Source organism: Chinchilla lanigera, unplaced genomic scaffold (genome assembly GCF_000276665.1).
Source record: "Chinchilla lanigera isolate Chin_1 unplaced genomic scaffold, ChiLan1.0 scaffold00090, whole genome shotgun sequence".
In the NCBI taxonomy this organism is placed as follows: Eukaryota; Metazoa; Chordata; class Mammalia; order Rodentia; family Chinchillidae; genus Chinchilla; species Chinchilla lanigera.
In genome coordinates this window covers 4,478,610-4,503,946 of record NW_004955491.1, presented here as the reverse complement: position 1 = coordinate 4,503,946, position 25,337 = coordinate 4,478,610, and the positions used below count along the sequence as shown (strand labels likewise).

General features: G+C 50.5%; 3 protein-coding genes and 1 pseudogene across 4 annotated transcripts in view; 1 reads left to right on the top strand and 3 right to left on the bottom strand.

Annotated features, from left to right (window-relative positions):
- Znf783 (zinc finger family member 783) overlaps positions 1–4,355 on the bottom strand; it is a 14,843-nt gene extending 10,488 nt beyond the window's left edge. Inside the window, exon 1 of the mRNA XM_013504592.1 lies at positions 4,325–4,355. The gene's annotated coding sequence lies outside the window, so the exon portion shown is untranslated. The remainder of the gene's footprint in view (positions 1–4,324) is intronic.
- LOC102028548 lies at positions 2,890–4,592 on the top strand (annotated as a pseudogene).
- A 503-nt stretch (positions 4,593–5,095) lies between these two features.
- Znf212 (zinc finger protein 212) lies at positions 5,096–15,935 on the bottom strand. 2 transcript variants are annotated; one of them, XM_005404742.2, is made up of 5 exons: positions 15,539–15,935; positions 9,256–9,640; positions 9,027–9,153; positions 7,851–7,943; positions 5,096–7,013 (listed from the first exon to the last, which is right to left on the bottom strand). In XM_005404742.2, the coding sequence occupies exons 1-5, from the start codon at positions 15,718–15,720 to the stop codon at positions 6,169–6,171; spliced, it is 1,632 nt and encodes a 543-aa protein (XP_005404799.1). In that variant the 5' UTR covers positions 15,721–15,935; the 3' UTR covers positions 5,096–6,168. The 2 variants fall into 2 exon arrangements, with proteins under 2 accessions (XP_005404799.1, XP_005404800.1); XM_005404743.2 differs by having other exon boundaries at positions 9,256–9,645; positions 15,539–15,629.
- Positions 15,936–23,214: 7,279 nt separating this feature from the next.
- Positions 23,215–25,337, bottom strand: part of Znf282 (zinc finger protein 282) — a gene marked incomplete in the record, with an annotated part of 22,770 nt that continues 20,647 nt past the window's right edge. Inside the window, 1 exon segment of the mRNA XM_013504590.1 lies at positions 23,215–25,337. Coding sequence (XP_013360044.1) covers positions 24,804–25,337 — 534 coding nt within the window.

The window sequence follows — 25,337 nt, the reverse complement described above, 5'->3', positions numbered from 1 at the left end:
AAAGAAAGAAAGAAAGAAAAAATTAATCAGCGATCTTTTTCCTTTGTATATTTGAGCTTCTTTGCTTTGTTGGGGATGAGCAGTTTACTTTCCCAAATGTTTGAGCCGAACAAAACTGTGGTCCCTAGCATCTGGGGCAGTTAGGAGGTGTTACTTCAAGGGAACAAAATCCCAAACAGTATTTAACATTGTTCATTTTGGAAATTCTAGCTGAGACAACTTACAACTGTGTGCTGAAGATATTAAGACCCTTCCTAGGATTTCATCAAGCATCAGTCCAATATATTCAAGACTAAAGTACTGGTAAATTCTGACTTTGTAAAATAATAGTTAATGTCCAATGCAAACAGCAAGAGTCTGGAAAATGGACTGGAACAAAAGAAAATGTTAAGTATTTAACAAGCTCTGTTTCGGGAAGAGAGCTGTAACTCTTGGGTGTGTGTCTGTGTGTGTGTGTGTGTGTGTGTGTGTGTGTGTGTGTCCCACTCTTCCTTTTCCTTTTTGCTGCATCCCGGCTACAAGCCTACTGATTGGTGTCACCCGTTCCCAGGGTGGGACTTCCATTATCCTCGCCCAGAACTGTCCTAAACTCATTTAGTTACTGATCTCAGCGTTTCAGAAGGTGCCTCTAGGTCACTGGTTTACAGAGGTCCACATCTCATCTACCTGGAGCACTTGCTTAAAACATTGCTGGCGGGGCTGGGGATTTAGCTCAGCAGCACAGCGCCTGCCTGGCAAGCGTGAGGTCGTGAGTTCGATTCCCAGTACCAGGAAAAAAAAAAAAAAAAAACCACAAACATTGCTGGCCATTGTTTCTAGGTCTGAGGCAGGAGAAGGTGGGTGATTAGAATTTGCACTTCAAACTCCCTCCCACGGATGCTGGGAGGGAGTTTATCACCTCCCAAAACTCTTTATCACCTCCCAAAACTACCTACCATTTTCATGCTGATTTCATTTATTTGGTACAGGGAATCGAACTCAGGACCTTGTGCTTGCCAGAAAGGTGCTACACTGCTGAGCTATATCCCTGGTCCCTTTAAGCTGATTTTTAAAGTATTTAAAAATTAAACACTTTGCACTACCTACAATGTAGTTGTCTGCACAGACTAGCCCAGGTGTCATGCCAGGTATGGTGCTGATATAAAATTACCCACATCCAGATGGGCATGGTGGCACACGCCTGTAATCCCAGCACTTGGGAGGCTGAGGCAGGAGGATCGTTGTGAGTTTGAGACCAGCCTGGGCTACAAAGTGAGCTCATGGCTGACCTGAACTGCACAGTGAGACCCTATCTCAAAAAGACCAAAAAAAAAAAAAAAAAAAAAAAAAAAAAAAAAAATACCCACATCCTTAATAATTAAATCTTTTTTTGTTTTGTTTTGTGTTTTGTTTTTGGTTTTTTTCCGGTACTGGAAATCGAACTCTCGACCTCGCGCTTGCCAGGCAGGCGCTGTGTTGCTGAGCTAAATCCCCAGCCCCTAATCATTTTTTATTAATCAGCTCTCTAGGCTTGGCGACCTCTGGATGAACAGTTGTGAACTGCGAATGCTTGGATCTTTTACACTAAGGCGAAGACCCTGGACTAACGCTAGGGCTCGGAAGCAGCCTGCCACCAGCCTGTGCTGCTGTGGGTGTGTCAGAGGCTCAGGGCCACCAGTCTCAGCTCAAATGACCCACAGTGGGGTCAGGACACTCAGGGGCTCTTGTCCCCCGAAAAGGCAGGGGCAGCTGAGAGCTTCCTGGAGCTGCCTGGAGAGCTTCCTACATCCAGGCAGGTCACTGAGGTCAGGAAGCGGACACACACAGAATGATAAAGAAGTCAGCAGGGAGTGAGTGAGAGTGAACCGGTGATGGAAGTGGAGCCAAGTCCCCCTCCGGGGTGGAGCACCCCCTGGGGCAGGGAGCACTGTGTCTGTGAGCATCACCCTGGAGGAGCTGCTGTCTGTGCCCTCCCGGAATGTCTCCTGCTCCGGTCATGTCACCTCCATGTAGAATGTCCGTGCCACCCTCAACGGACAGTTTAAAGACCTCTGTCAAGGGGAGGAAGAGGGGAATAGAAGGCAGTGAACAGATCCCTTGGCACAGCTGCACGGGAGGAGTAAGTTCTGATGTGTCCCATGTTCTATAAGGAAATGCAGTCAAATGTGAAGAGATGGAAATGCTGACCACCCTGACTTGGTTGTTACACGTTAGTCACATAGATGAAACTATCACATGTACCTCATAGCATACAGTGTCATTTCTCATAGTCTTCCCAATGTCCCTTGTCTAAAATAACTGCTGAATTTTATAGCTCTTTAGGCTTACTTAAGACATAGCCTTTTCTACCTTGTCTTAGCTCCACTTAACACACTTACAAGATCTCTTACCCATGTCCTTCCCATGTGAGATTGCACACACTAAGAATATTGTTCTAGTCTAGGAAAAAGCCATGCAAAAGTAGAGGAGAGGAAGAAACCTGTTTTTTAGTCTTTTTGAGACAAGGTCTTGTTATGTAGTCCAGGCTGGCCCTGAACTCACTATGTAGCCCAGCTTGGCTTCAAACTCACAGTGATCCTCCTGCCTCAGCCTCCCAGTGCACTGAGATTACAGATGCACACCACCCCCATGAGGACCTTAGCTGTGGCGGCAGGAAGGGGGCACGTGTCACCGCTGTTGCACATGTGATTTAGGTCTCACTGAATCTCCCTGCGCTTGACAGCCTATCTCCTGTCTCCTCAGCTCATCCAGGGCAGGCTTTCCCCAAAGGTCAGCAGCGGCACACGGGAGACCCATGCACTGGCTCTCCTGCGCCAGGGCCTGTGTGCAGTCACCAAGTTCCAACGCTGGGATGGGGTGGCCGGAGCACTGGGCTGATGGAGACCACACTGCGGGTGACAGGGACTCGGAATGCAGCCCGGACTCAATGCCAGGTGCGTAAGGGCAGCCCTCAGGCAAGCTCTGATGGACCTCTGAAGGACAATGGTCAGGCTCCTGCCCTGGCTCTGTTACCATCCTTCCCGGGTTTCCTCCTGAGCCTCCGTAAACCAGAGAGCTCATACTGCACAGCACTGGATGGGGACTCGTTTTTACATAAAAAAACCTAAAACCACGCCTGGCACACAAGTGCTCGGGAAATGGCACCCACGGCCCAACTGCTTAACACAATTACGTCCCTGTTTCAAGGAAGTTAGCTTTGCCGGAGAACCTGGGCTGTAGCTTGTATCTTGTCCCCCGCCCACCCCCCAATTCCAGGCAGGAGGCTGGCCGCATTACACCGCTCAACACCTGGGAGGTGATCATGAGAAGGGCAGAGAAGGTGACGTACTGCAAAGGCTACCTGTGTGTCTAAGCCAACCTTTTTATCTTTTGGAGCATGGTCTTGTTTATTCCAAGCTGACTTGAACTCACTATGTAACTCAGGCTGGCCTCAATACACAGTGATCCTGTCTCAGCCTCCCTGGAGCTGGGATCCAGGCGCACCCAACATTTCTAACAGCTGCCTAGAACTCCTGGGCTACCTCACCTACTACATACTTCACCACCATTAGCCCCTGATGGGGTCAGCTCTCCCCGCCCCCGCAGGGCCGGGCTGGTCCCATCCAGGCCCCTTCTCGTCTGTCCTACTCCTAAGTGCGGGTCAGCCTGCACTGCCCGCCGTCACCCCTCCAGAGTGGGTCCTATGATGGATGACATGCAAAGCATCTCCCAGGGAATGGATCACGAGGGTTCTAACTTCAATGTGATAAACCCATTCATGAGTCAGCTGAGAGGCCACGTCCTTCCCAGCACACTCCTCCCTGACTTCCTGCTGCTCCCTGGCTTCCGAGGTGCCCAGCTTTTCTCTGCCCTGCTTTTCCTCTGTGTTATTTCCGTGTCCGAGCCAGCTGACTACAGACCTCTGAAACTGTGAGTCCAAATATACCTTTCCTTTTTTATGTAACTGACCAGTTACGTACGAAAAGCACTTCTTGGAAACTGGATGGGCAGAGAAGACGCCGCTGGACTTGTCGGAGCGCAAGGCGCACCCGCTTTCCTGCCCAAGTGGGCAGCGCGGTGGTGGTGGTGGCGTTTGAGCAGTTTGCGGTGGAGTGGCTGAGTCGAGGATCGAACCCTAAGATCTACGAAGGCGCCGCCAGAAAACTCAATCTAGTGACACCGGCCAGCAGGGCGACTTATCTTTGCACTGAGAGCTCGAAGCTTATGATACCTGAACTGGATTTTGAGACTCTGTTTTTGTTTCGGGATTCTCTGAAGAATTAGACAAATTATTGCTTCAGCTTTATCTGGACGAAGAAAGGTCAGAACTATTCTAACTGAACTGGCACCTGACATTCCCACTTACCGTGGCCTTGAATGGCGACCAGATGTGCAGCTGGCACGCGTAAGTCTCCAGTAACAGATGAAACCAGCGGTGACTTTCAGGCGGCACCTTCACCACAGTGGAGATCAGAACACCAAAGTCCTGCAGACAGACCCAGCCACCTTGCTTCATTTAACTGGAGCAAGCATTGGAGAGGAAAACAAACCACTGCAGGAGAGCAGTCCGCACCATCAAGTAGCACCTGCTATAAGATTTTAACCCTTTAAATCACTTGTAAGCCGGTGATACACAGGAATTACTTTTCAAAGTTATTTTTTGTTAATTGATGGTGGTAATTATCTAGATTGCACCTTTTACTGTTCCAGGATATTGAGGTCATGATCAGAAGCTAAAGTACAGTTTATTTCCTGGTGCTAAATGTAGTTAGCCTGACAGATTGAAACGTACTTTGTATTTTTTTTTTTTTTTCTGGTACCGGGAGTCAAACTCAAGACCTTGCCCTTGCCAGGCAGGCGCTGTGCCACTGAGCTAAATCCCCAGCCCCCGTACTTTGTATTTTAAATGTGTGAGTAGGATTGAATTTGCTCATACTGAACCTATACTGTTCATATCTTGTGTACATATGAAGGGCTACCCTGTTTTCGGTACCTGTCTGCCTTATTATTTTCATCCTTACTGATCAAACTTTGAAAATAAAATTTACAGTAACACTAAAAAATAGAAAAGCACTTCTCCTTTCCACCCCCACCCTAGAAAACTGATCTTGACAACAGAAAAGCATCCAACATGAACCCAGGTTTCGCTATTAAGTTTTATTCTAGGCAACTGCAGATCACCTAAGGGGTGGTTCACATCCGGCCCAAGACCCCGCCCGGCTCCCAACAGAGAGGCTCACTTTGCATTCCTGACCCAGGGTCTGGTGCGTCGCCATCCTCACTGGGGCGGGGTCTGCGAAGCGTGACCGAGCAACCTCAGAGTGACCAGCGCAGCAGGAACAAACTCACTGCTGGCACGAGCTGACCGACCTCAGGTGACCAGCAATCCCCCGACCCCGGAGGCTGCAGACGCAGCTCAGTGGGGCTGGAGGGGCCTTTCAGGGCACAGACACGCCCAGAACCAGAACCCCACTGGGCTCCTTCCCAGGACCCTTTCTTCAGCAGGGGCCTCAGGTCCCCCTCCCACTCTCTCCCTCCTGGTCCTCTGCAGACAGTGGCGGCAGGGCTGGGAGGCTGGCTGCGTCTCTGCTCCCTGGCCCCCGCGCGTGTGGGGGAGCTAAAAGCCCCATAAACTACTCCCTCCTAGAGGGCAGGCCCAGTCCCATAGCTAGGAACAACTTCTACCACTTCTGAAATTTAGAAAACAAGTGTTATATTTTTTAAATCAACTAGAATCTAACTTCAAAAAAAGTCTTCTGAGTGGGGTAAGACGCTCACTGAAATCACTCCTACGTGTTATTAACACAGACTACAGAAGAGGACGTGGAGGGCGAGACCCCAGAAACTCATCCTCGCCCTCATGCACGCAGCTGCGCACCGCTGGGGCTGCCGCACCTGTGCAGCGGGAACGGCAGGGGCTGGCCCTGGAACTGGCGTCTGGCCCTACAGGCCGACCCAGCCCTGAGTACCGGAGGATGGGAAAACCAGAGGCCCGGGGGGCCAGAGCCAGCAGTCTGGTGGGCAGGCCAAGGCACAGCAGAGGCAGGTGCCGGCCCCTCCTCCTCCGCCTGGTTTCAGGACAGCCTGGCGCTCGGCCCGGCACTCGGGCGAGGCAAGGTGGACCAGAAGCAGTCAGTCCCCTGGCTCCATACAGTGTTTCGGGGGCACTAACGCTGCCCCCCTCCGCCCCCGAAGGAGAGGGGCTGCGCCCTACAGCCGGCCGCTGGGCCTCGCAGGCTCGGGGCCCGGCCCGCCGCGCTCCCGCTGGTGGATCTTCTGGTGCTGCAGCAGGTGCTGCTTCTGGACGAAGCTCTTGTCGCACTCCGGGCAGCTGTAGGGCCGCTCGCCCGTGTGGATGCGCTGGTGCCGCACCAGGTCGGACGGGTGGCTGAAGCTCTTGCCGCAGTAGCCGCAGATGAGGGAGCTCCGGCTCTTCCGCCAGGGGATGTGGCCGGGCAGTGCCACCAGGCTGTTAGGTGAGAACCTCTCCTGGATGCGAGGGCCAGTGCTGGGCCCCTCCTGCAGGTGGCAGCGCTGGTGCGTCACCAGGCTAACCCTGCAGCTGAAGCTCCTCTGGCACACGTTGCAATGGTGCAGTTTGGCCCTCTTCGCCTGAGGCTTTAGCAGCGGCCTGGGCCTGAGGCTTTCCTCAGGCTCTGCGGCAGGGTAGGACGCCCACCCCGAGTGGCTCCGCAGATGCGCAGCCAGCTGCTGCTTGTAGCAGAAGCTAGTACCGCACTCAGAACACGTGTAAGGGCCAGAAGGGTCCCTCGTCAGTTTCAGGGCCTGTCCGCATTCCTGACCCTCCTGCGCCTGTCTGTGGGACTTCTGCTTTGGGGAGCAGCCCAGAGTTCCTCCAGTGGTAGGGTCACTGCTGCATTCGAGAGGGGCCTCGAGGCTAGAATCCCCGGGACCTGGTTCCAAGAGGGCAGAACCCCCCTGCCCATCCCAGAGCTCGGTCTGCACCGGGCCCAGGAAATCCGGCTCCTCAGCCGCACCTGGGAACATGCCGCCCTCTGGCTGGCTAGGCACCTCCGGTCTGAGCGCAGCCTCATCTGCAAATGAGACAAGAGAACGTCACACTCCAGCACCTCTGGCAGCTCCACCCAACAAACATCTGAACGTTCTGGAAGGGCTCAAATCAAGGCTCCAAGGAACACAGGAACTAGCACAATCTGAACACAGAAGAGTAACTAGGCTCCAAGACTGGTAAAAACCTAAACTTATATTCAGGTCAGACATGTGGGCTGAAAACTCTTTTTTTTTAAGATTTTTGTTTTTGTCTTTTTGAGACAGGGTCTCGCTATGCAGTTCAGACTGGCCTTGAGCTCACTTTGTAGCCCAGGCTGGCCTCGAACTCACAACGATCCTCCTGCCTCAGCCTTCCAAGTGGTGCGATTACAGGTGTGCGCCACCATGCCTGGCTGGGCTGAAAACTCTTAAAAGAACAACTCTACAAACATAGTTCTCCAAACTCAACCTTAATCTCTGCACAAAATTTCAAAATGCACCGTAACAACCTAATTTAGGAAAGTGTTAAAATGACCAATTGGAATGATTAAAGAAAAAACACGGCAAACCTACCAACCCTCACACCTGGCTCTTCCCGAGTCCGGCCCAGTGCCCACCTCCAATGCCTTTCTTTCCTGCAGCTCCTCGGCCCCCGCTCTGCCCGCCTCTCCACCTCACCCCCCTCTGACCACACTGTCACATCCTCCATGCTGCAGGACGTGAAGAAGTGATCACTGGTTTTGTGACCCCACAAGGTGGCAGCTCAGGCGCACACGTGACAGAAGAAGTACGTGCAGACGAGGTGGCAGGCAGGCAGTGCAGGGCAGCTCTGAGGCGGACCCTCTGGGCGGCGGGGGAACACAATATTCTGAACCACTCACCAGGGTGGGCACCAGCAAGGCCCTCGTCCTCCTCCAAGTCACCCAGCATCTCTGCACCCAGCTCCACTTCTCCCTCCGGCTGGCCAAGGACCTCTGGGTTGAAAACAGCACAGCATGAGCGAGAGGAGAGAAAAGCTCATCACACTCTGGTCAACTGCATGCAAATAGAGTGACTGCCGGCAGGGAATCGACGCTACAGCTTCCAGAGAAGGGTCAAAGGCTACTGTCCCCGTCACCTTCCCCTAGTGCTTTGGGAAAATGACACAATTCTGGCCAGGCAGTGGCTGAGGTGGTGCCTCTACTGCCCGTCGCGCGGAGCACTAGGCCGAGGCAGCAGGCTCACAGCCCGGCCCTGCACCAGCACCCCCTGCGCCGCCCCAGCATGCGGCTGACGCCTTGCCAAGACTCTCCAGGAATCTAACTTCGTCCGTGCTGAGATACTGCCAGGTAAGGAAGCACTGTGACAGACACGGAAGCCGCCCCAAGGACAGCGTGTGGCCCAGCTGAGCTCACAGTCACCTCTGGCCCATTTCAACTTCCCTCCCCTCACTCTGGCCTCCTTGGTACAGTGGCATCTCAGTCCACAAATGCTTTTGTTCGCGAACAACTTGGCCCACAAACAAAAGCATTTGGCAAAATTTTGTTTTTGTTTGCAAACTCTGCGCTGGGTGACAAACACGACCACAGCCGTCTTTCCTGCACAAACACAAATGTGGCCATCTGTTCCAAAATCGTGTAACAAATTAAGTTTTTGAACCAAGGCACCACTGTAGTTCTCCATGACCTACATTTTAGAAGATTTTATCCAGCAACAAAATGCATTTCTTATGTCATAGGTAGTTGTTTACACAAAAAGATTTAGACAAACTACATAGCACTTCTGATCTACACAAAATGAATCCTGAGACAGTGACTGGCTCTGACTCCAGCCAAAGGCCAAGAGAAAGGGCTCAGCTGGCTGTGCACCAGTGGAACCTCACGTAGTGAATGTTCGCAGGAGGTGATAGTGTGTAGAGGAGAAACGCAAGACACCCTTCCAAAGTCTCCGTCGGTGGAAGGATCGGGAGACACCCACTTCTCCCAGCCAGGCGAAGAGAGGAGCCAGGGCCTGTCAGGGCCACAGCCACTGGGCAGGAAGGGCAGGGAACTGGGCAGGCGCAGGGCGGGAACACTCACTCAGGGAGACCAGCGCCTCATAGTTGCTCTGCATGACGTTCCTGTAGAGCTCCTTCTGCCAGTCCGCCAGGTTCTCCCACTCCTGCTCGGAGAAGCAGAGACCGTCGTTCTCGAGTGCCCTGGACACCTGAAATCACAAACAGCGCCTTGACAGCACCGGGAAGGCCAAGCCAGCGATTTAGGACCTTGGGCCTCTTCCGGCCCAACTTTGAGTGCTCAGGGAGCCTACCTTGGGGGCCTCGCCCTTGCTCCCCGGGGGCAGCCGCAGCACCCAGAAGTTCCGGTTGCGCAGCAGGTTCTCCATGTTCTCCAGCCGCCGCTGCAGCAGCCCGTACTCCTGCAGCAGCGTCCCCAGCACGGCCCACTTGCCCTCCAGCTGGTTGCCGAACTCCACGGCCGTCTTCTCGCAGTCGGCCAGCTTCTTCTCGGCCGTCCCCGTGCGGCCCTCCAGGCTCTGCAGCCTGGCAGCCTGGGACTCCATCTTCTTCTCCACAGCCTGGAGAGCAGCCACCACGGTCCACAGCGAGATCTCTGTGGTCTGGAAATACGGACTTTTCTCTGTTGTCTGTGAAGGCGGCGTGGAAGAGGTCAACGGTGTAGAGCGCCGCTTCCTCCTGTGCTGAGGATCAAAGGCACAGGGTCGGTCAGACAATGCCACTCCCGAACGCCAAGCCAAGGAAGCAATCCCACGCCGAATGGGAGGCGAGCGACCCTCCTCTTTCCATGGGGTAAGAGGCTGAGGAGAGCCCTTCCACCTCGTTTCTCCCTCGTCTGTTTTCAGTTATCTAGCATGATGGCAACAGCAAACGTCCATCAGCTCCTAAGTGAATAAGCTAATCGTGGTCCACTCATCTATGTGGTACGGGGTGAACTGTGGTAGCCTCAACAGCCGTATCTCGGAATGTGGCCTCATTTACAATGGGTTCTCTCCGGGGTAACCAAGATGTAATTAGATCATTATGGGGGCCCTGATCCAGTGGCCAGTGTCCTTATACAACAAGGGAAGCGTGGACACAGACACACGCAGATGATGACGGGAAGACACGCGGGCGCACGGCCATCTGAAGATGGAGGCAGGGACCCGAGTCCCGCTACCACCACCCAGAAATGCACACGGGGGCACCAGGAGCTCCCACAGGAGAGGCAGGAACTTCAGAGGAACCAACCCTGCACACACCTGGTGCTTGCACTTCTAGCCTCTGTGCTGGAAAGACGCTACAGCTCTGTTGTTGAAGCCAGTGTCTGTGATACAGTACTGCTACTGAGCCCTAGGAAACTAGCTCTCCACAGCAGAACACTACTCAGCAATACAAAACCAACAGAGCAGAGGCAACACATCTAAGCACAAGAAGCCAGACCCAAAAGCTGTACGATATAATCCACTTACATGACACTCAGAAAGAGGCAAAACTAGTGGGAGAAAGATCAGTGGCTATCAGGCACTGGGAGACAGATCCCAAGGAAGCACGAGGGAACTTTCTGAGACCATGGAAATACTCTACACCTTAGTCATTCAAAGGCTGTTCTTTTGTCAAAACACACCGAACTCTATGTATAGAGTACATTTTCCTGTATGTAAGCTGGAGCTCCGTAAGTAGGACCTAAACTGTCAAGGGAGAAAAAATGTTAGCTGTCAAAAAATACTATAAGCAAAGTATAAAAACAAACAGGAAATTCCTGTGAAGTAAAACAATAATCCCAAAGTAAAGCTGCAGACTAAATCATTCGTGAAAGAGACGTAGGCAATCAGAAGCGAATGGAAAGAGAGCCACCTCAGCAGTTAGGACTCTGAGCGCCTCCCAGAGAACCATCTTCCACCGTCAGACTGACACATGTAGAAGAGAGGAGGAAAGCCGGTCGGAGCCGCCGGACACCGACGCTGTCACAAAACACTCACCACCTCAGGGAAGGACATCTCTGAAGACTCATTAAAACTCCACTTAGGGAATCCCACTTAGGGAATTCATCTTACTGAAAGAAATGCCACTAGCATTTTACTGCATTCAAAGATGACTACTGGTTAACACTCTGAAATAGTCAAAATCTGGAAATAACTTAGATGTCTATTGCAGCAGCAGGACCAAGAATCAAACTCAGGACCTTGCACTTGCCAGGTAGGCGCTGCACCACTGAGCTATATCCCCGGTTCTAGATGTCTATTAATAAAGAAATGGCTACATAAATTATGGCACAACCAAAGACAGTATTGCACAAGCACTAAAAAGAGTTAAATATGGTTTGGAAAGTATTCACCCTACACTGATAGATGAAAAATCCAACTTTTTGCCAAAGTACATTTATTATTATCCCATTTTCCTAAAGACAAAGTGCAGGTGGGTGTGTTTGTTTCAGCACACAGAAAGGTTTGGGAAGATATTCACCACACCACTCTTACTATGGGCTCCAATTTCATGGGGAGGAGAGGGACAGATTTTACTCTGCCATCAAAAATTGTTATTCAGGCCGGGCGTGGTGGCACATGCCTGTAATCCCAGCACCTGGGAGGCAAAGGCAGGAGGACCGCTGCAAGTTCGAGGCCAGCCTGAACTGCATAGCAAGACCCTGTCTCAAAAAAAAAAAAAACTCAGGTTTTCAATAAACAAGATTCTTCTGTAGTGTAACGTTTTCTTAAATTCAATATTTAAGAATATTTCTGAAGGCAATGAGAATATACAAATAAACTGCTGACCGTATCTCTGAATTCTCTGGCACAGTCCTGTTTTGAATCTCATAAAGTCAAAGCATGGCCCAAACAATATTCATGTCATTACAGTTCGAAGACCCAACCACCATCAAACACAAAATACAGTCTCATTGCTAGGTGTGGTGACACACAACTGTAATCCCAGCACTCAAGAGACTAAGGCAGAAAGATTGCCATGAGTTTGAGGCCAGCCTGGGCTACACAGCAAGACCATCTCAAAAAAAGGAAATGACTATTTTATCAAGCAGAAAAACAAAAGGTGTGAGGGAGTGGTACATCCACTAGAATCTTGAAGGATGATGGACATGTTCTGTTTAATAAAATACTAAGGTTGTGCTAAAATCTATTCTGATGGTGAATTTTCCTGGTACCTCTGTCAATTTTGTTTTATGTATTTTGACATTATATAAATCAGTGCACATTTAGAAATATCACAAGAAGCTGATAAATTGAGGTTCCTACCATTGTAAAAGTAGCAGTAGGTTTCTATCTCTAGTCATGTTAATATACTTAAATCAACTTTTTACTAGTATTGGTCTGGTATAGTATTGTTATAGTAGGATTTTCTTTCATCCTGACAATATTTGCCTTTTAACTAGAACATTTAGATCATTTATATTTATTACAACTGTTTATTTTTTCCCTTTTTGTACTATTTATCCCTTCATTTTCTCTGTTGCCTTCTTTTAACTGTTTTCTTAATTCTCTGATCCTCCCTTCTAATTTTAAGTTATAGTGCTTGCTTTGGCAGCACATACACTAATGTATAAGTTTTATAGTAATTTGTAACATATAGTCTTTTAATAGTTATCCTAGAAATGTTTTTTTCTTTTCTTTTCTTCTTTTTTGGTACCAGGAATCAAACTCCAGACCTTGCGCTTGCCAGGCAGGTGCCTGTGCTGCTGATCTATATCTCTGCCCTAACCTAGAAATTATAGGAAGCATACTTAAAGACTTTAAACACGTGGACTTTGATCATCTCTTTCTTACTTCTACATCAATGTTGTCAAGTGTCCTCTCTTTGCTTTTAAATCCATAAGAAATTACTGCTGCTTTAGTCAGCTAGTATTTGTTTAAATTTACCCGTTTTCATAAACCACATTTTCTTACATTTTTAGACTTTCCACATGAGACGATTTCCCATTTACCTGAAGTATATCCTTTAAAGACTGTACTGGCTTTTTTTGTTGTTCTTTGAGACAAGGCCACACTATGTAGTTCAGGCAGGCCTTGGACTTATTGTGTAACCCACGCTGGCCTCAAACTTGCAGTAATCTTCCTGCATCAGCCTTCCAAGTGCTGCAATGGACATGGTACAGGCATGTGCTACCACATCTGGCTGCAAATTGTTTTATCTGATAATGTCTTTATTTTACTCTTGTTTTAGAAAAAGCTTTGGATGCATATAAAACTCTTGAGATTATAATTATGTACTTTCTTTCCACCCACTGACATTATCTGAAATAAGTTTGCCACCTTTCTGTTGAGAAGCTGGCCCACACTGTCTTACTGTAGTTCAAGTAAAAGTGACCTTTGGTGGTCTGGCTGCTTTTAAGAAGTCTGTCTTGTATTTTGTGCTTTCAGGATTATGTGTCTAGGCAGGGATTTCTTTTTATTGATCCTGATGGATATCCACCAACTTTCTATGTATTGGTATCAGTTCTACAATATCACCCGCCTTTAGCTACTCATCAAATACAGCCTCCAGTACAGTGCATGCTGCACGTCTGCCTCCTGGAATCCTGATGCGACAGATTAACTTTTCTTGTTCCATCTTCCTATCTCTCACCTTGTCATGCTTCCCATCTCTTTTTCTTACTCCGTGCTGCTTTCTGTATAATTTCTTTACCTCCAGCATTTCATCATGCTAAGTAAAGCTTTTCCAAAGCCTTTTAAATTTTAATTGTATTTTCCCTTCTTAGAATTTTCATTTGAGCTGGGCGTGGTGGCTCATGCCTGTAATCCCAGCACTCAGGAGGTAGAAGGATCGTTGCAAGTTCGAGACCAGCCTGGGCTACAAAGTGAGCTCAAGGCCAGCCTAAACTGCATAGCCAGACCCTGTCTCAAAAAGACAAAAAAAAAAAAAAAAAAAAATCTAGGCAATAAACCCACATCCTCACACCCATCTCTCAATGCCAATGTCAGGCAAGTTTTTGTTGTTTTGGGGTTTTTTATAATAACCTAGGGAAAAGAGTTCACTTTCAGTTCATCCTTAGAACACTGGCCTTTGAACCCTCGGCTTTTATAGGATAGGAGACTTCTTAGATGCACTACCTTCGGTTCTATTTGGTTCTTAGGTCTATTTGCTGGGTCACCAAAATATATATTCCGAAAACCCCTCACAGTTGGCATGAGAACTCCACTTACCTCTTACGAGTTCCCTCTCTCATTTAGTTCTGAGTCTCCAAGTACTCCTTACTGAACATTTCAAATATATTTATGTAGGTTTTTTCCTCAGCATTTTTATTGTTTTCACCACTGCACTACTCAGTCTAGAAACACAGACCCTCATCTAAAGAGACTGTCTGAAAACAGAAACATGCTCAAGAGCGGTCTGGGTGGATCTTTAAGACTTCCTCTCAACAAAGTCTGTTGGTGACATAAGTGACCGTGGAATGACCGACCCCCAAGCAACAAGCGCTCTGACAGGGTCCTCCTCCCCTTCTTGTACTGTTCTGGTCTTGAGAAAAAGCCGTCTTTGATTTGAGCTGCTTAGCTTAAGGGAGTCAGAGAAGGAAAACACTGCAGACATCTGTGTCTTGTCTTCCCAATTTAACTGCTATCTTGTTGGGGTTTTTTGTTTGTTTGTTTGTTTGTTTTTTCCTGTACCAGGAATCGAACTCACGACTTTGCACTTGCCAGGCCGGCGCTGTGCCGCTGAGCCGCTGAGCTAAATCCCCAGCCCCTCTGAACTGCTATCTTAAAAGCAAATGCTGGGCTAAGTCAACCAACCCCTCCGGTACTTTTTATCTACTTCCTGTAAGATTCAAATACAGTGCACCCCGCTCGTGGTAAAGGAGCGCCTCCATCCTCCATTCTCACCAAGGACCTCACGTGGATCTGAAAGTGTTTCTGGTTCAAAAACAGCCAGCGCGAGAACCGATTCAGCTGCATCTGCCCTTCCCACAGTACATTCTCTCGTATTATTACGGTAACCACAGCTCTGGAACTGCAGGAGGATGTGGGAGCGGGCAGGAGCCTTAGAGAACTGCCACCCACTAACCTAACACTCCTAACCCACACTTAAAAGAAACAGAGCCCCAGAGAGGAGAAGTTCCCCGACCCCACACCCCGGAGACGCTCACACCAAGCTCCAGGGTCTAGATCTTCCCAGGAAAAGGACGGCGGGGAAGGAGAACGCTCCACGGCTTCGCGAACAAAAGCCAGCCACTCCACCGCGGTGACAGCGCAGGACCCCGCAGAGGAACCCGCGCCTGACTTCGCCCTGGGCTGCGAGCCGAGGGCCGAGATCCGCAGGCGCGGCAGCGGCCGCAGCAGGCGAGCGGGGGCCGGGGTCTCGGGACCGGAAACGGGGTCTCCGTGCACACGACCGGGAGAATGGGGGGCATTCTCGAACCCGAGGACGGGACACCGGGTCTGCGCAAGTTACCCGGCGAAGGCGCTGCGCGCGATGTGCGCGGCAGCGGAAGGAAAAGGGCGGCGGCGCGGGGCGCGCGGGGAGACACGGGCGCCCGCCCGGCCGCGGCAGCCGGGAAACCGAGCTCCGACCCAGTCCTCCGCGAAGCCCCGCCCCGGGCAGCGGCGCCGCCACTGCGAACGCCGTCCAGCCCCGGCGACAGCCTCCTACCCGAGAAGGCGCCGGCTCCGCCATGGCTCCAGTCGCTCCTCAACGCCGGGCCCGCCGACAGCCCTCGCGCAGCCTGCCAGGCCGCCCCCGCCGCCGTGTTGATACAAAGTGCATTCTGGGAGCCGGGCCCTCCGCCGCCCAAGACGGCCCCGCGCGCTCGTCCCACCGCGCAGGATTCCCATTGCGCCCCCGTGCGGCGGGAGGGTGAACTGCAGCTTGGGACTCCAGGTAGTGTGGTTGAAAACGTGGCTGAGATCGCAAAGTCGAGGGCAGGTTCTGAATTTCTGGCAAGCCCGAGGGCCTTTGCTGTGTCTTCTACGTGCCCAGCACTCTGCTAAATGCTTTGAGGGATTTAAAAATGTGTAAAACTAAAAAATAAAATAAAATAAACGAAAATGTATAAAACGACTGCTCAGAAGCAAGAACATGTAACCTCGCTGAGGATTTGAGATATGGTCCCAAGTAGCAACTTGTTTTATTCCAAACACTTACCTCGTTTTGTGGCTTTTCCATAGCAACAGTGTAGGGTCAGGGGCCCAGGGCAACCCACTAGAGTCTATTAATTATGGTAATAAAAGCAGCTGGAAAATCCACCATAGCCTTGATTTCAGATAATCAACCCCGTCCTCGTGCTTCCTGTTAAAAGATGCGTGCGGAGTTTTGATGTGGAAAGCATGGCCACGTTATCATTCGATCGCCATGTATTTCAAACTCAATACTAGCACCATTACCACAACCCACTCACCCCACTGGTACTACTTTATCCTTCTACAAACAGCGAGAGACTGAAGTGAACTGCCGCCACCAACAAAATCAGGAGGTGCTTCTTCTGAGACTAAACTTTTCATTGTTTATTTTATTTTTGAGAACTAAACTTTAAAAAAAAAAATACAAGGTCTCAAATTGTAGTCCAGGCTGGACTTTGACTTATTATAGTGATCTTCTTGCCTCAGCCTACCGAGTGCTGGGATTACAGGCTTGCAACGCCCCGCGCAGCAAGAACTGCTAAAATCAGCAGAAAGTAACTCACTGAATTGGGTCCTTCTGCGCCGGTAGAACTCAGCTCAGCTTTTACTTCAGTAGACTCTCAGTCTCAGCATCTGCTAGAAATGCCTCCTAACATCTATCACTATCATTTTTGTTTATTCTCAGTTTGCATGTAAATTATCTGTGTCTCTTCCACTGAAATGTTTTTTCCCTGGAGCTGCCGTTTATTGTACTCAGAAGTACTCACAAGCATGTTTCAACGAGTGGTGAATGAGAGAGTGAGGAAATCATCTCTGAAGAAGCATGATTTCCAGGGCGACCAGACAGACAGAGCTTGACTGAATCATTAGCAAATCTAAAGGAAGAATAGGCCAGCCTGAGACTACTCAGCCACCCAGGGCCTGCCACGTTCGACCTTTCGCTCGCTGTCATCAGACACAGATGTCTCACATCCGTGGAGACACGCGGATTGGGACATAGGGCCCTGAGGCTGTCACGTAGTTCACCCGTCGAACTCATCCTTCTGCTCCAGCTCCAGCTCCCCAGGTGGCCATCTGATAATGCAAGTTCCCCCGCGGCTGCTAGGCGACGGCATGTGGGTCAGACAGATGCAACTGTCCAGCCACCCCTGGCAGATGTTAAATGGATACTCTAATTTGAACATTGGTCTCTTGAGAGTCAGCATGATGCAGCTGCCCTGCAGCTGAGCCTGGGACTCTGGAAAAGGCCTTAGATCGAATTTGCAGCCTGCCAGGGAGGCAGCACCAGGCCCTGGCTTCCAGTTGCCCCGGCTTGTAGAATGATTTAGGGAGGGGGAATGAGGGTTGCTAGATTGGACGCCGGGCAAGGCTTTAACTGCCTGGTTGTTATTATTATAGGGGAATAACAATAACCCTTAGCTCCTAGGGTTGTGTGGATTAAATTAGTGAATTGAGGCCAAGTTCTTGGAATAGCATCTGTCAGAGAGGAAGAGATCTAGGAGGGCTTGTGATCATTCCTCGTCCTCTTCCTCCTCCTCCACCACCACCTCTTCTCCTTCTTCTTCTTCTTCTCCTCTTTCTTCTTTTTTCCTTGGTTGTTTGAGACAAGGTCTTGCTATGTAGTCCAGGCTGGTCTTGAACTCACTATGTAGTCCAGCCTGACCTCAAACCTACAGTGATCCTCCTGCCTCAGCCTCCCAGGTGCTAGGATTATAGGCGTGTGCCCAGCCATTATCATTCTTTGACTCCAGCTCCTTCACCAGGTGGAGGGATTTATGCTCTGTCTTGTTGACCTTGTTCTCACTCAGAATGTGTGCACCTCATTCTGGGGTCATTATTGGATTGGAAGACATAATTTATATGAAGTATTTATGTAGCTGAGTGCCCAGCATACAGCAAGGACTCAAAAGAAGGTAACTTCTTATTGCTGCTTTGATTTTGCAGGATCCAAGCCTTGTATGGCACAATGAACTCACCAAGATAAATGTCAGTTTGTTGTGTCTCTAGCAGCCATCCATTTGTCCTTTCCCACTGACGCTTAAATGTTGACACATGCATCTTACAAGACTTCTAAATGTGATTTGCAGTTATCCCATCATTTGCAGTGGTAGTAGGAGAATCAAGAAAATAAACGCTCTTCCTACCTCTGTCACCATCTATAGATCTGTAGAATGACAGCGATCCTAGATATCATCTCATCCACTTTAGAGATGGAAAATTGCTAGGTATGGTGTTGCATGCCTGCAATCCCAGCACTTGGGAGGCTGAGGCAGAAAGATGGAAGGTTCAAGGCCCCCTTGAGCTACATGCAAATTCAAAGCCAGTGTGGGCTACATAACAGGATCCTGTCACAACCCTCCTCCAAAATCAAAAAATCAAAATCAATTGCCAAAAAAAAAAAAAAAAGAAGGACACAGAAAAGTCTGCAATGGAGACAAATAGTATAGATTAATTAAAAATTATACTTTCAAGCTGGACATGCCTGTAATCCCAGTACTTGGGAGGCTGAGGCAGGAGGATAGCAAGTTCAGTGCCAGCCTGGGCTATATAATGACCAGCTTGGACTGTGTAATGAGACCCTGTCTTTCAAAAACGTTTCTCTAATGCCTTAAACTTTATAGTGTATGCATGGTTTACAATTCACATATAAGCATATAGATGTGCATATCTACATGCTGAACTTTTGTAGTTAAGAAAGTGTATAGACCTATGGCTGAAATTCCACTCCATGATGGCTTTCTCTGTTCTGTCCCTCACTAACCTGCAAGTCTCCAGGTGGCAGGGACCACGGCTTGTGTTCCTCCCCTCAACTTAATAGCCCCCCACCACTAGGCTTCCAGGCCAGCAGGAATCCTAGAATGGACGTCCCTTGGCTCAAGGTGCATTCCCTGCTGCGTACACCTGTTATGAAACCCAACACCCACTGATATCACCAGTCTGCCATATGTCTCTTCCCCTGGGCATAGAATGTATGTCCCTCCTGCTGGGAAATGCTCCTCTCTAGGCTCCCACCACGTAATTCACATGTGTGCCGCCATCTTTGCATGTGACAACTTAAACCTGGTCACAGACTAAAAGCCCCTAACTCAGTCATAGCATCTGACCCTCTTGGCCATAGTCATTGAGCCAGAAGGGCCATGTGACCTCAGCTATACTGACATGAGCTCTTCCCTGAGATTCTTGTAAATGAGCTGAGGGAACAGACTCATTTCCTCTCTGAGGAGGCCATGACCCTGTTGGTCAGGAACAGTGCTGTCTTCCACGTCATCAAGTAAGTTGTTTGGAAGAATGATTCCAACATACGGAGATGCTCTAGAGACACTGTTATGTGGGTTCAGGATTGGCTGCTTGACTGTTCCTTTGAGTCTATGAATGGTTCTAGATTCCTTCCAGAAATTTCCTCATGCTCCTTGGTTGATCATCAACTTATACTGATTGCAACCAGAAATACTCTGATAACAGTACCATGGTCCTGTTTTCCAAACCCCGTGGAAGGACCCAGAAGGTAAGGGAGAGACAGGCATCAGTTGTGTGTGGTTTGGACATGGTCAGGACACAGGCCTATTTCGGAGGCCTGGGGAGGAAGCAATAGAGTATATCAGATCCATCTGTTTAATGAAAAGTACGCAAGCGCAAAAAGAAAACAGAGTTTTTAATGTACCGGTCAGGATGATTATCTAGACATCTGAAAAGGAAAAAAGCAAAGTGAAGAACAAGATATCAAAATATTACAGTATTATACCATTTCTGCCCCAAAAGGAAGTATTAGAACATATATGTGGTTTTGGTTGTGAGAACTGATAATTTTAATGCTTCTAGAGGAACTGTGTAACAAGAATTTTTTTGGCTTTTGTTTTTACAGGCAGGATCTTGCTGGTTGCTCAGCCTAGTCCTAATTTTCTGGGTTCAAGTGATCTTCCTGCCTCAGCCTCCTGAGTAGCTGAGACAATAGGTGTAGTCACCACACCTGGCTAGATTTTTTATTGCATATTCTTTTTCCACATTTTGAATTTTGAAGGTATTAATGTAAAATTTCTTCAAATCTTCATTAATTGATTGATTGGTTAAAAACTTGTATAAAATTCCTCTTAGGAAGAGAATGTTTTGTCTAGGCAGTTTTATTGGCTTTTTTGTTGTTGTTGTTGTTGAAAAAGAAGCCCAAAGGTTTGGCTTAGAAAGAAGGTTGGCAGGTAAGTCAAAATTACTCTTCATAAAATATAGGGTTCAGTGATTTCCCTGGATATCCTTGGAGAGAAGGGAGCTCAGAACAGAGGCGCAGAGCTGCTCCTCAGAGGCAGAGAGATACAAGATCAGAAAGGGTCGAGAGAGTGAACTCTGAGAAATCCCTGGTGGAGAGAATAGCTCGAGATTTTTTTGTTTTGTTTTGTTTTGAGACAGGGTCTCCCTATGCAGTTCACCTCACAGCCTAGGCTGGTTTTGAACTCACAATGATTCTCCTGCCTCAGCCTCCCAAGTGCTGGGATTACAGGCATGCACCACCACACCCAGCTTCAGGGTCTTTTAAGAATAGTGATAGCTAACGTTAGGTCCTTTGCTGTGGTAGGCTGAGATGAGACCCCCTCTTTGACTTTCAAAATATGTGCCTTACAGGGAAAATCAAGGGAAACCTGCTTACCTGTACCATCTGGGCTAATGCAGAGCGAGTCTTCACTAGCAGGCGGCCCTGTTGCATATTTTGTAATATTAACAGTCAGATGGACCAATAGGCGCAGGCTAGATACCTGATGTGAAGTTTCCTACTTTTGCTCCTTACCCGCTGCCGATACCCAGTAGCCAAGGACTAGATCTCAGACAGCTAGTTATGGTACCCAAACCCATGATTACAACATCATTTCCCTGCAGAGTTTACTTTTTTGATGGTGTCTGGCTTATCCCTGTCTTCCTGGCTTCTTTGCATGTTATGGCTTGTGTCTGGATGTCCCCCGCGGAGCCTTATGCAGTCATAGGTGGGGCTTTTTCAGAGGTGGCTGGATTTAGGGTGTGTGACACTGGGACTGATTCATGGTGCAGTGCTAGAGTCAAGGGCACCAGGATTAAAGGTGTGCATGCTACCCGCCCTGAGTAGCCTGGATATCAGGGATAGAAAGAGCTGTGGTCGTCCCTTGTTGCTTTGCTACCTTCTGCCCTCCATAAACTGTTTCTCCTCTGTGATGCCTATCATGACACCCTCCCTTGGAGCTAGACCATTATGGACTGAAACGTCTACAAACTGTGAGCTAAATAACCTTTCCTCCTTTGACTTCAAGTGTCGGGTATTTTGTCTCAGCAAGAACAGTAACTAAGACAGTGTCCTTACCAACCTCCTTTGAGACCTGGTATACCGTGCCTCTGAATTCCAAGGGGCTGGGGCAATGGGTCCCAGCCTCAGCAGCAGCCTGTCTTTGGGCAGTTTGGGTGTTCAAGGCCCTCCCTGGCCTGGCTGTGCCTCCCATCCAACTATGTGCCTTTAGCTTCACACCCTATTGCTCTGGCCAGGCCTTCCAATCTTATCCTTACCCCTCATCACCTCCTTCCTCCCTTCCCTCTGCCCTGCCAACTCATGCTGCCAGCCTGAACTCCTCCATGAAACTTTGCCTGATACCTAGAAAATTCTGCTTCCTACTCTTCCCATCATCCACTGTCAAGCCAACCCTACTGCCTTGCTTTGTCAGCCCCCTCCTCCTGTGGTTTCGTCGTCCACTTCCAAGTGCACGCACTCCAGCGGGGCCCACTCTAACATGTGCCAAAAGTGAAAACGAAGTCCTGAAGTTCACCGTCTTTGATTGGTTCGGAGGCAGAGTTTAGGACAACACGACAGTCCTGGGGCCTGTCCTGGGGCCAGCTACACTCATGGTGGGGCTGCAGCCACTCGGTGCAGTAGGACCCAGCAGAGTAGGACTCAGGAACCCAGACTGAGTCTTTTTCTTTTTTGGTACCAGGAATTGAACTCAGGACCTTGTGCTTGCCAGGCAGGTGCTGTGCTGCTGAGCTATATCCCTGGCCCCAGACTTAGTCTTGGCTTCTGTAGTGTCCCTGGCTTTGTCTGATGTCCTTGTGGTGTGCAGGGAAGGAAATCTCGGATGTGATTTACCAAGTCTCCACCTTCATGCAGCCATACCCTTTCTAGTGGTTTTGTTCTCTCCAACTTGATTTCCGGCTCACAGAGGAAAAGACTGAATCTTACCATTCCTGCTCTTTCACAGGTGTTCACTATATGTTGAATGATGATCCTGAGGTCCACCCATCCTCAACCTCATCCTCTTTCTTAACAGTGACACGTACGTGCCTGAGGCTGTGAGCAGGAAGTTCGCTGAGCTGACTGACCGCCCACTCCAGAGGCCCCTATACCTCTGTGCTCTTTTGAACAGGACCCATGCCCAGTAATCTGGTGGCAGAGCCGAGAAAGGAACACTACAACCCAGACATCTCCAATGGAAACCTCCAGGCTACCAGGGACTAGAAATTCATAAAGCACACCCTGAGACGTGGAAGTAAATCAACTGAGACACAGAACACAGCTTGGGAAGGAGACAGAAGCAGCCCTAGGCAGTGGATGGGGGGAGTTTCATGGGAAAGGGTTTTACTCTTCTTGTGTTTTTTTTTAATCTTTACTATTTGAATTTTTACTACATGCATCCATATTTTAATCAAAAGTTACTTTAAAAAAACACATACGCACACTTTCTAAAAGGAAAATAAAAATCTACCTCCAAAGCAGGACCCCTGCCCTGCTTCAGGGATGAACTGCCAGCTCCCTGAGCGTCACCACCTTCACCAGGCCTGGCGACGGAGCTTGCCAGGGACTCGCAGGGCCTGTGCTAGGGTTGGAGCCACTCGCGGCGTAGCCCACAGCCCTTGGTGCAGCGCCCCCGCCCCCAAAGCTCCAGGAAGCTGAGGTCACTACATTTCTTTGGGAATCAGTTTTCCGGGGGTAGGATGAAGGGATCAGGCTCAAGCTAGATGTTCAAAGGTTTTCAGCCCACATCTCAATACTGATTCCCCCCGAAAACTGGATCTTATTTACCATGACTTAGCTTACGAAAATATTGATTTTCTGCATCAGCTTTGGACAGCAGCCTAACTTCCAACCAGTCCCTGAGCTCGAGTCCCCCTCTGCGCCCCCAGAACGCCACTGAACCCTGACTGTGCTTCAGCTCTCGTCTTGCCTTGTTTTCCAAAGAACGAAGAAATAACAACATCCCAGCGGACTGGATTCCAGTTCATTGAGGCTTTACTGTAGGTGCCACGCTGGAAAACCCTCCAGCTCGGCGAACATGCAGTCTGCAATCTGGATTACCTTTTATTTAATTTCAGAAATTCCCTTTGCACGGCAAAAAAAAAAAAAAGAAAAAGAAAAAGAAAAAAGGAAGGAAGGAAGGAAGGAAGGAAGGAAGGAAGGAAGGAAGGAAGAAAAGAAAGAGGAGAAAAGCTGAGGAAACCGGAGCAGTGCAGATGAGCAGGAGGGCAGAAGCAGGGCACTCGGAGGCGTGGCGCCACCAGACACAGCGCCGCCCGGTGGCGGCCATTCACTGCGCTCCTGGGAGAGAAGCAGAATCCATGGGAGGAGCGGGAAAAGCCATTTCCGACACAAACAAGGGTCCTGGGGCGTGCACCCCACCCCAGTGCCTGGCCATGCAAGACGCTGAAATGGAAACTGTGTGGCCCTTAGGGCCACAACGCCCCGAGCCGTGGGGCAATGCACCAGTGAGGAAGGGAGTCCTTTGGGCGCTTCCCAAGGCGCCTGCAGGGGCAGAAGATAGTAGGGTCTGTGTCCTTGTCCACAGATATGGTCAGTGAACATATAGCACCAATTGGGAGAGTGAGGGCAGGAGAGAGCCTGGGGCTCAAACTCTAGCACCCACCTGCCCGGCTCTCCTGGGCAGATTTATTCCTCGATGGCTGTTTGGACCCAGAGCACCGCTGCCTCCGGAGGGCAGAGCCCTCCTGTGCAGTGAAAAGCCGCCCCTGCACCAGGTTGAGGGGCCAGGGGCTGGAGGCGGGGGGCAGGCCTGAGAACAGGGCGCTACCACCCAGGCGCCCGCCCGGGCATTTCTGTAGCCAGTCTGTTCCCTGTTCCCAGTAACCCCAGGAATTGGCCCCTGACGCTGCCGATCTGAGAGGAGAGGGGTGGCCAACGGGAGGGAAGGGAGAGGAGAGAGACCAGGAGGCAGGAGCGTCCCCGGAGGACGGAGGTAGGCAGTGTGTGCCGCGGGGACTTCACCATGCCCTTGCGGGGTGATGGTGGGGACCCCATCTTCCCTGCGTCTCCCTCTCCTCAGTTACCGCGTGAGGAAAACCCTATCACACCTCCCTCAGAGGGAGAGGCTAAGGGTGAAAAGAGATAACGGATAGAAAACTCGTTAAAAAGTATAAAGCGCCGTTGAGGCGCGAGGCAGTGTCATCCTGGCGAGGACAGCACCCTTAGCGCACCCCCGTGATTGCACCTTCACTTCCCTCTCCAGGGCGCCCCCTACTCGCCCTCAGGGTCGGACTTGCTTATTTCAGGCCGGTGTCAAATTTCCCAGTTGCTTCCCCCAACACATCTGCAGCCCCGGCCCGGCGGTCAGTGGGGTCCCCCACACGATGGCTAGGTGGTCTGTGGGGCCGCGCCCACGCCCCCGGCCTTCCTCGGGCACTCCCCGGCCGCTCTAGGAGATGCGCTAGGCTGTGCATTCGGGCTGGACAGGTCTGGGATAGCCCTGGCCGGCCTGGGGGACCGTCTGGAGTGCGATCCCAGCAGGTGGCGGCGGGCGAGAGGGCGGGAAGGCGCCTGGAGCCCTCGCCGCCCCCGCCCAGCCCTAGTCCCGCTCGGGCGGCGCCTGCAGCGGCCGCGGGGGCGCGCCGAGGCCGGGGCCCGCGCCGTGCACGCGCAGGTGGTCCTTGAGCGACTCCTTGTAGCGGAAGCTCTTGCCGCACTCGCCGCACGTGTAGGGCCGCTCGCCCGTGTGGATGCGCTGGTGCTTGAGCAGGTTCTGCTTGCGGATGAAGCTCTTGCCGCACAGCGCGCACTGGAAGGGCCGCTCGCCCGTGTGCAGCCGCTGGTGGTTCTGCAGGTGCTCCTTGCGGCTGTAGGTCTTCTCGCACTCCGAGCACTTGTAGGGCCGCTCGCCGCGGTGCGTCATCTGGTGGCGGATGAGCCCCGAGTGGCAGTTGAAGCTCTTCTCGCACTCGGCGCACTCGTAGGGCCGCTCCTTGGTGTGGCTGCGGTGGTGGATGATGAGGCTCTTGCGCACCCCGAAGCTCTTGCCGCACTCGGGGCACGAGTAGGGCTTGCTGCGCGCGCCGCCGTGCGCCAGGAGGCTCCGCCGCAGGCCGCCCGGGCAGCAGCTGCC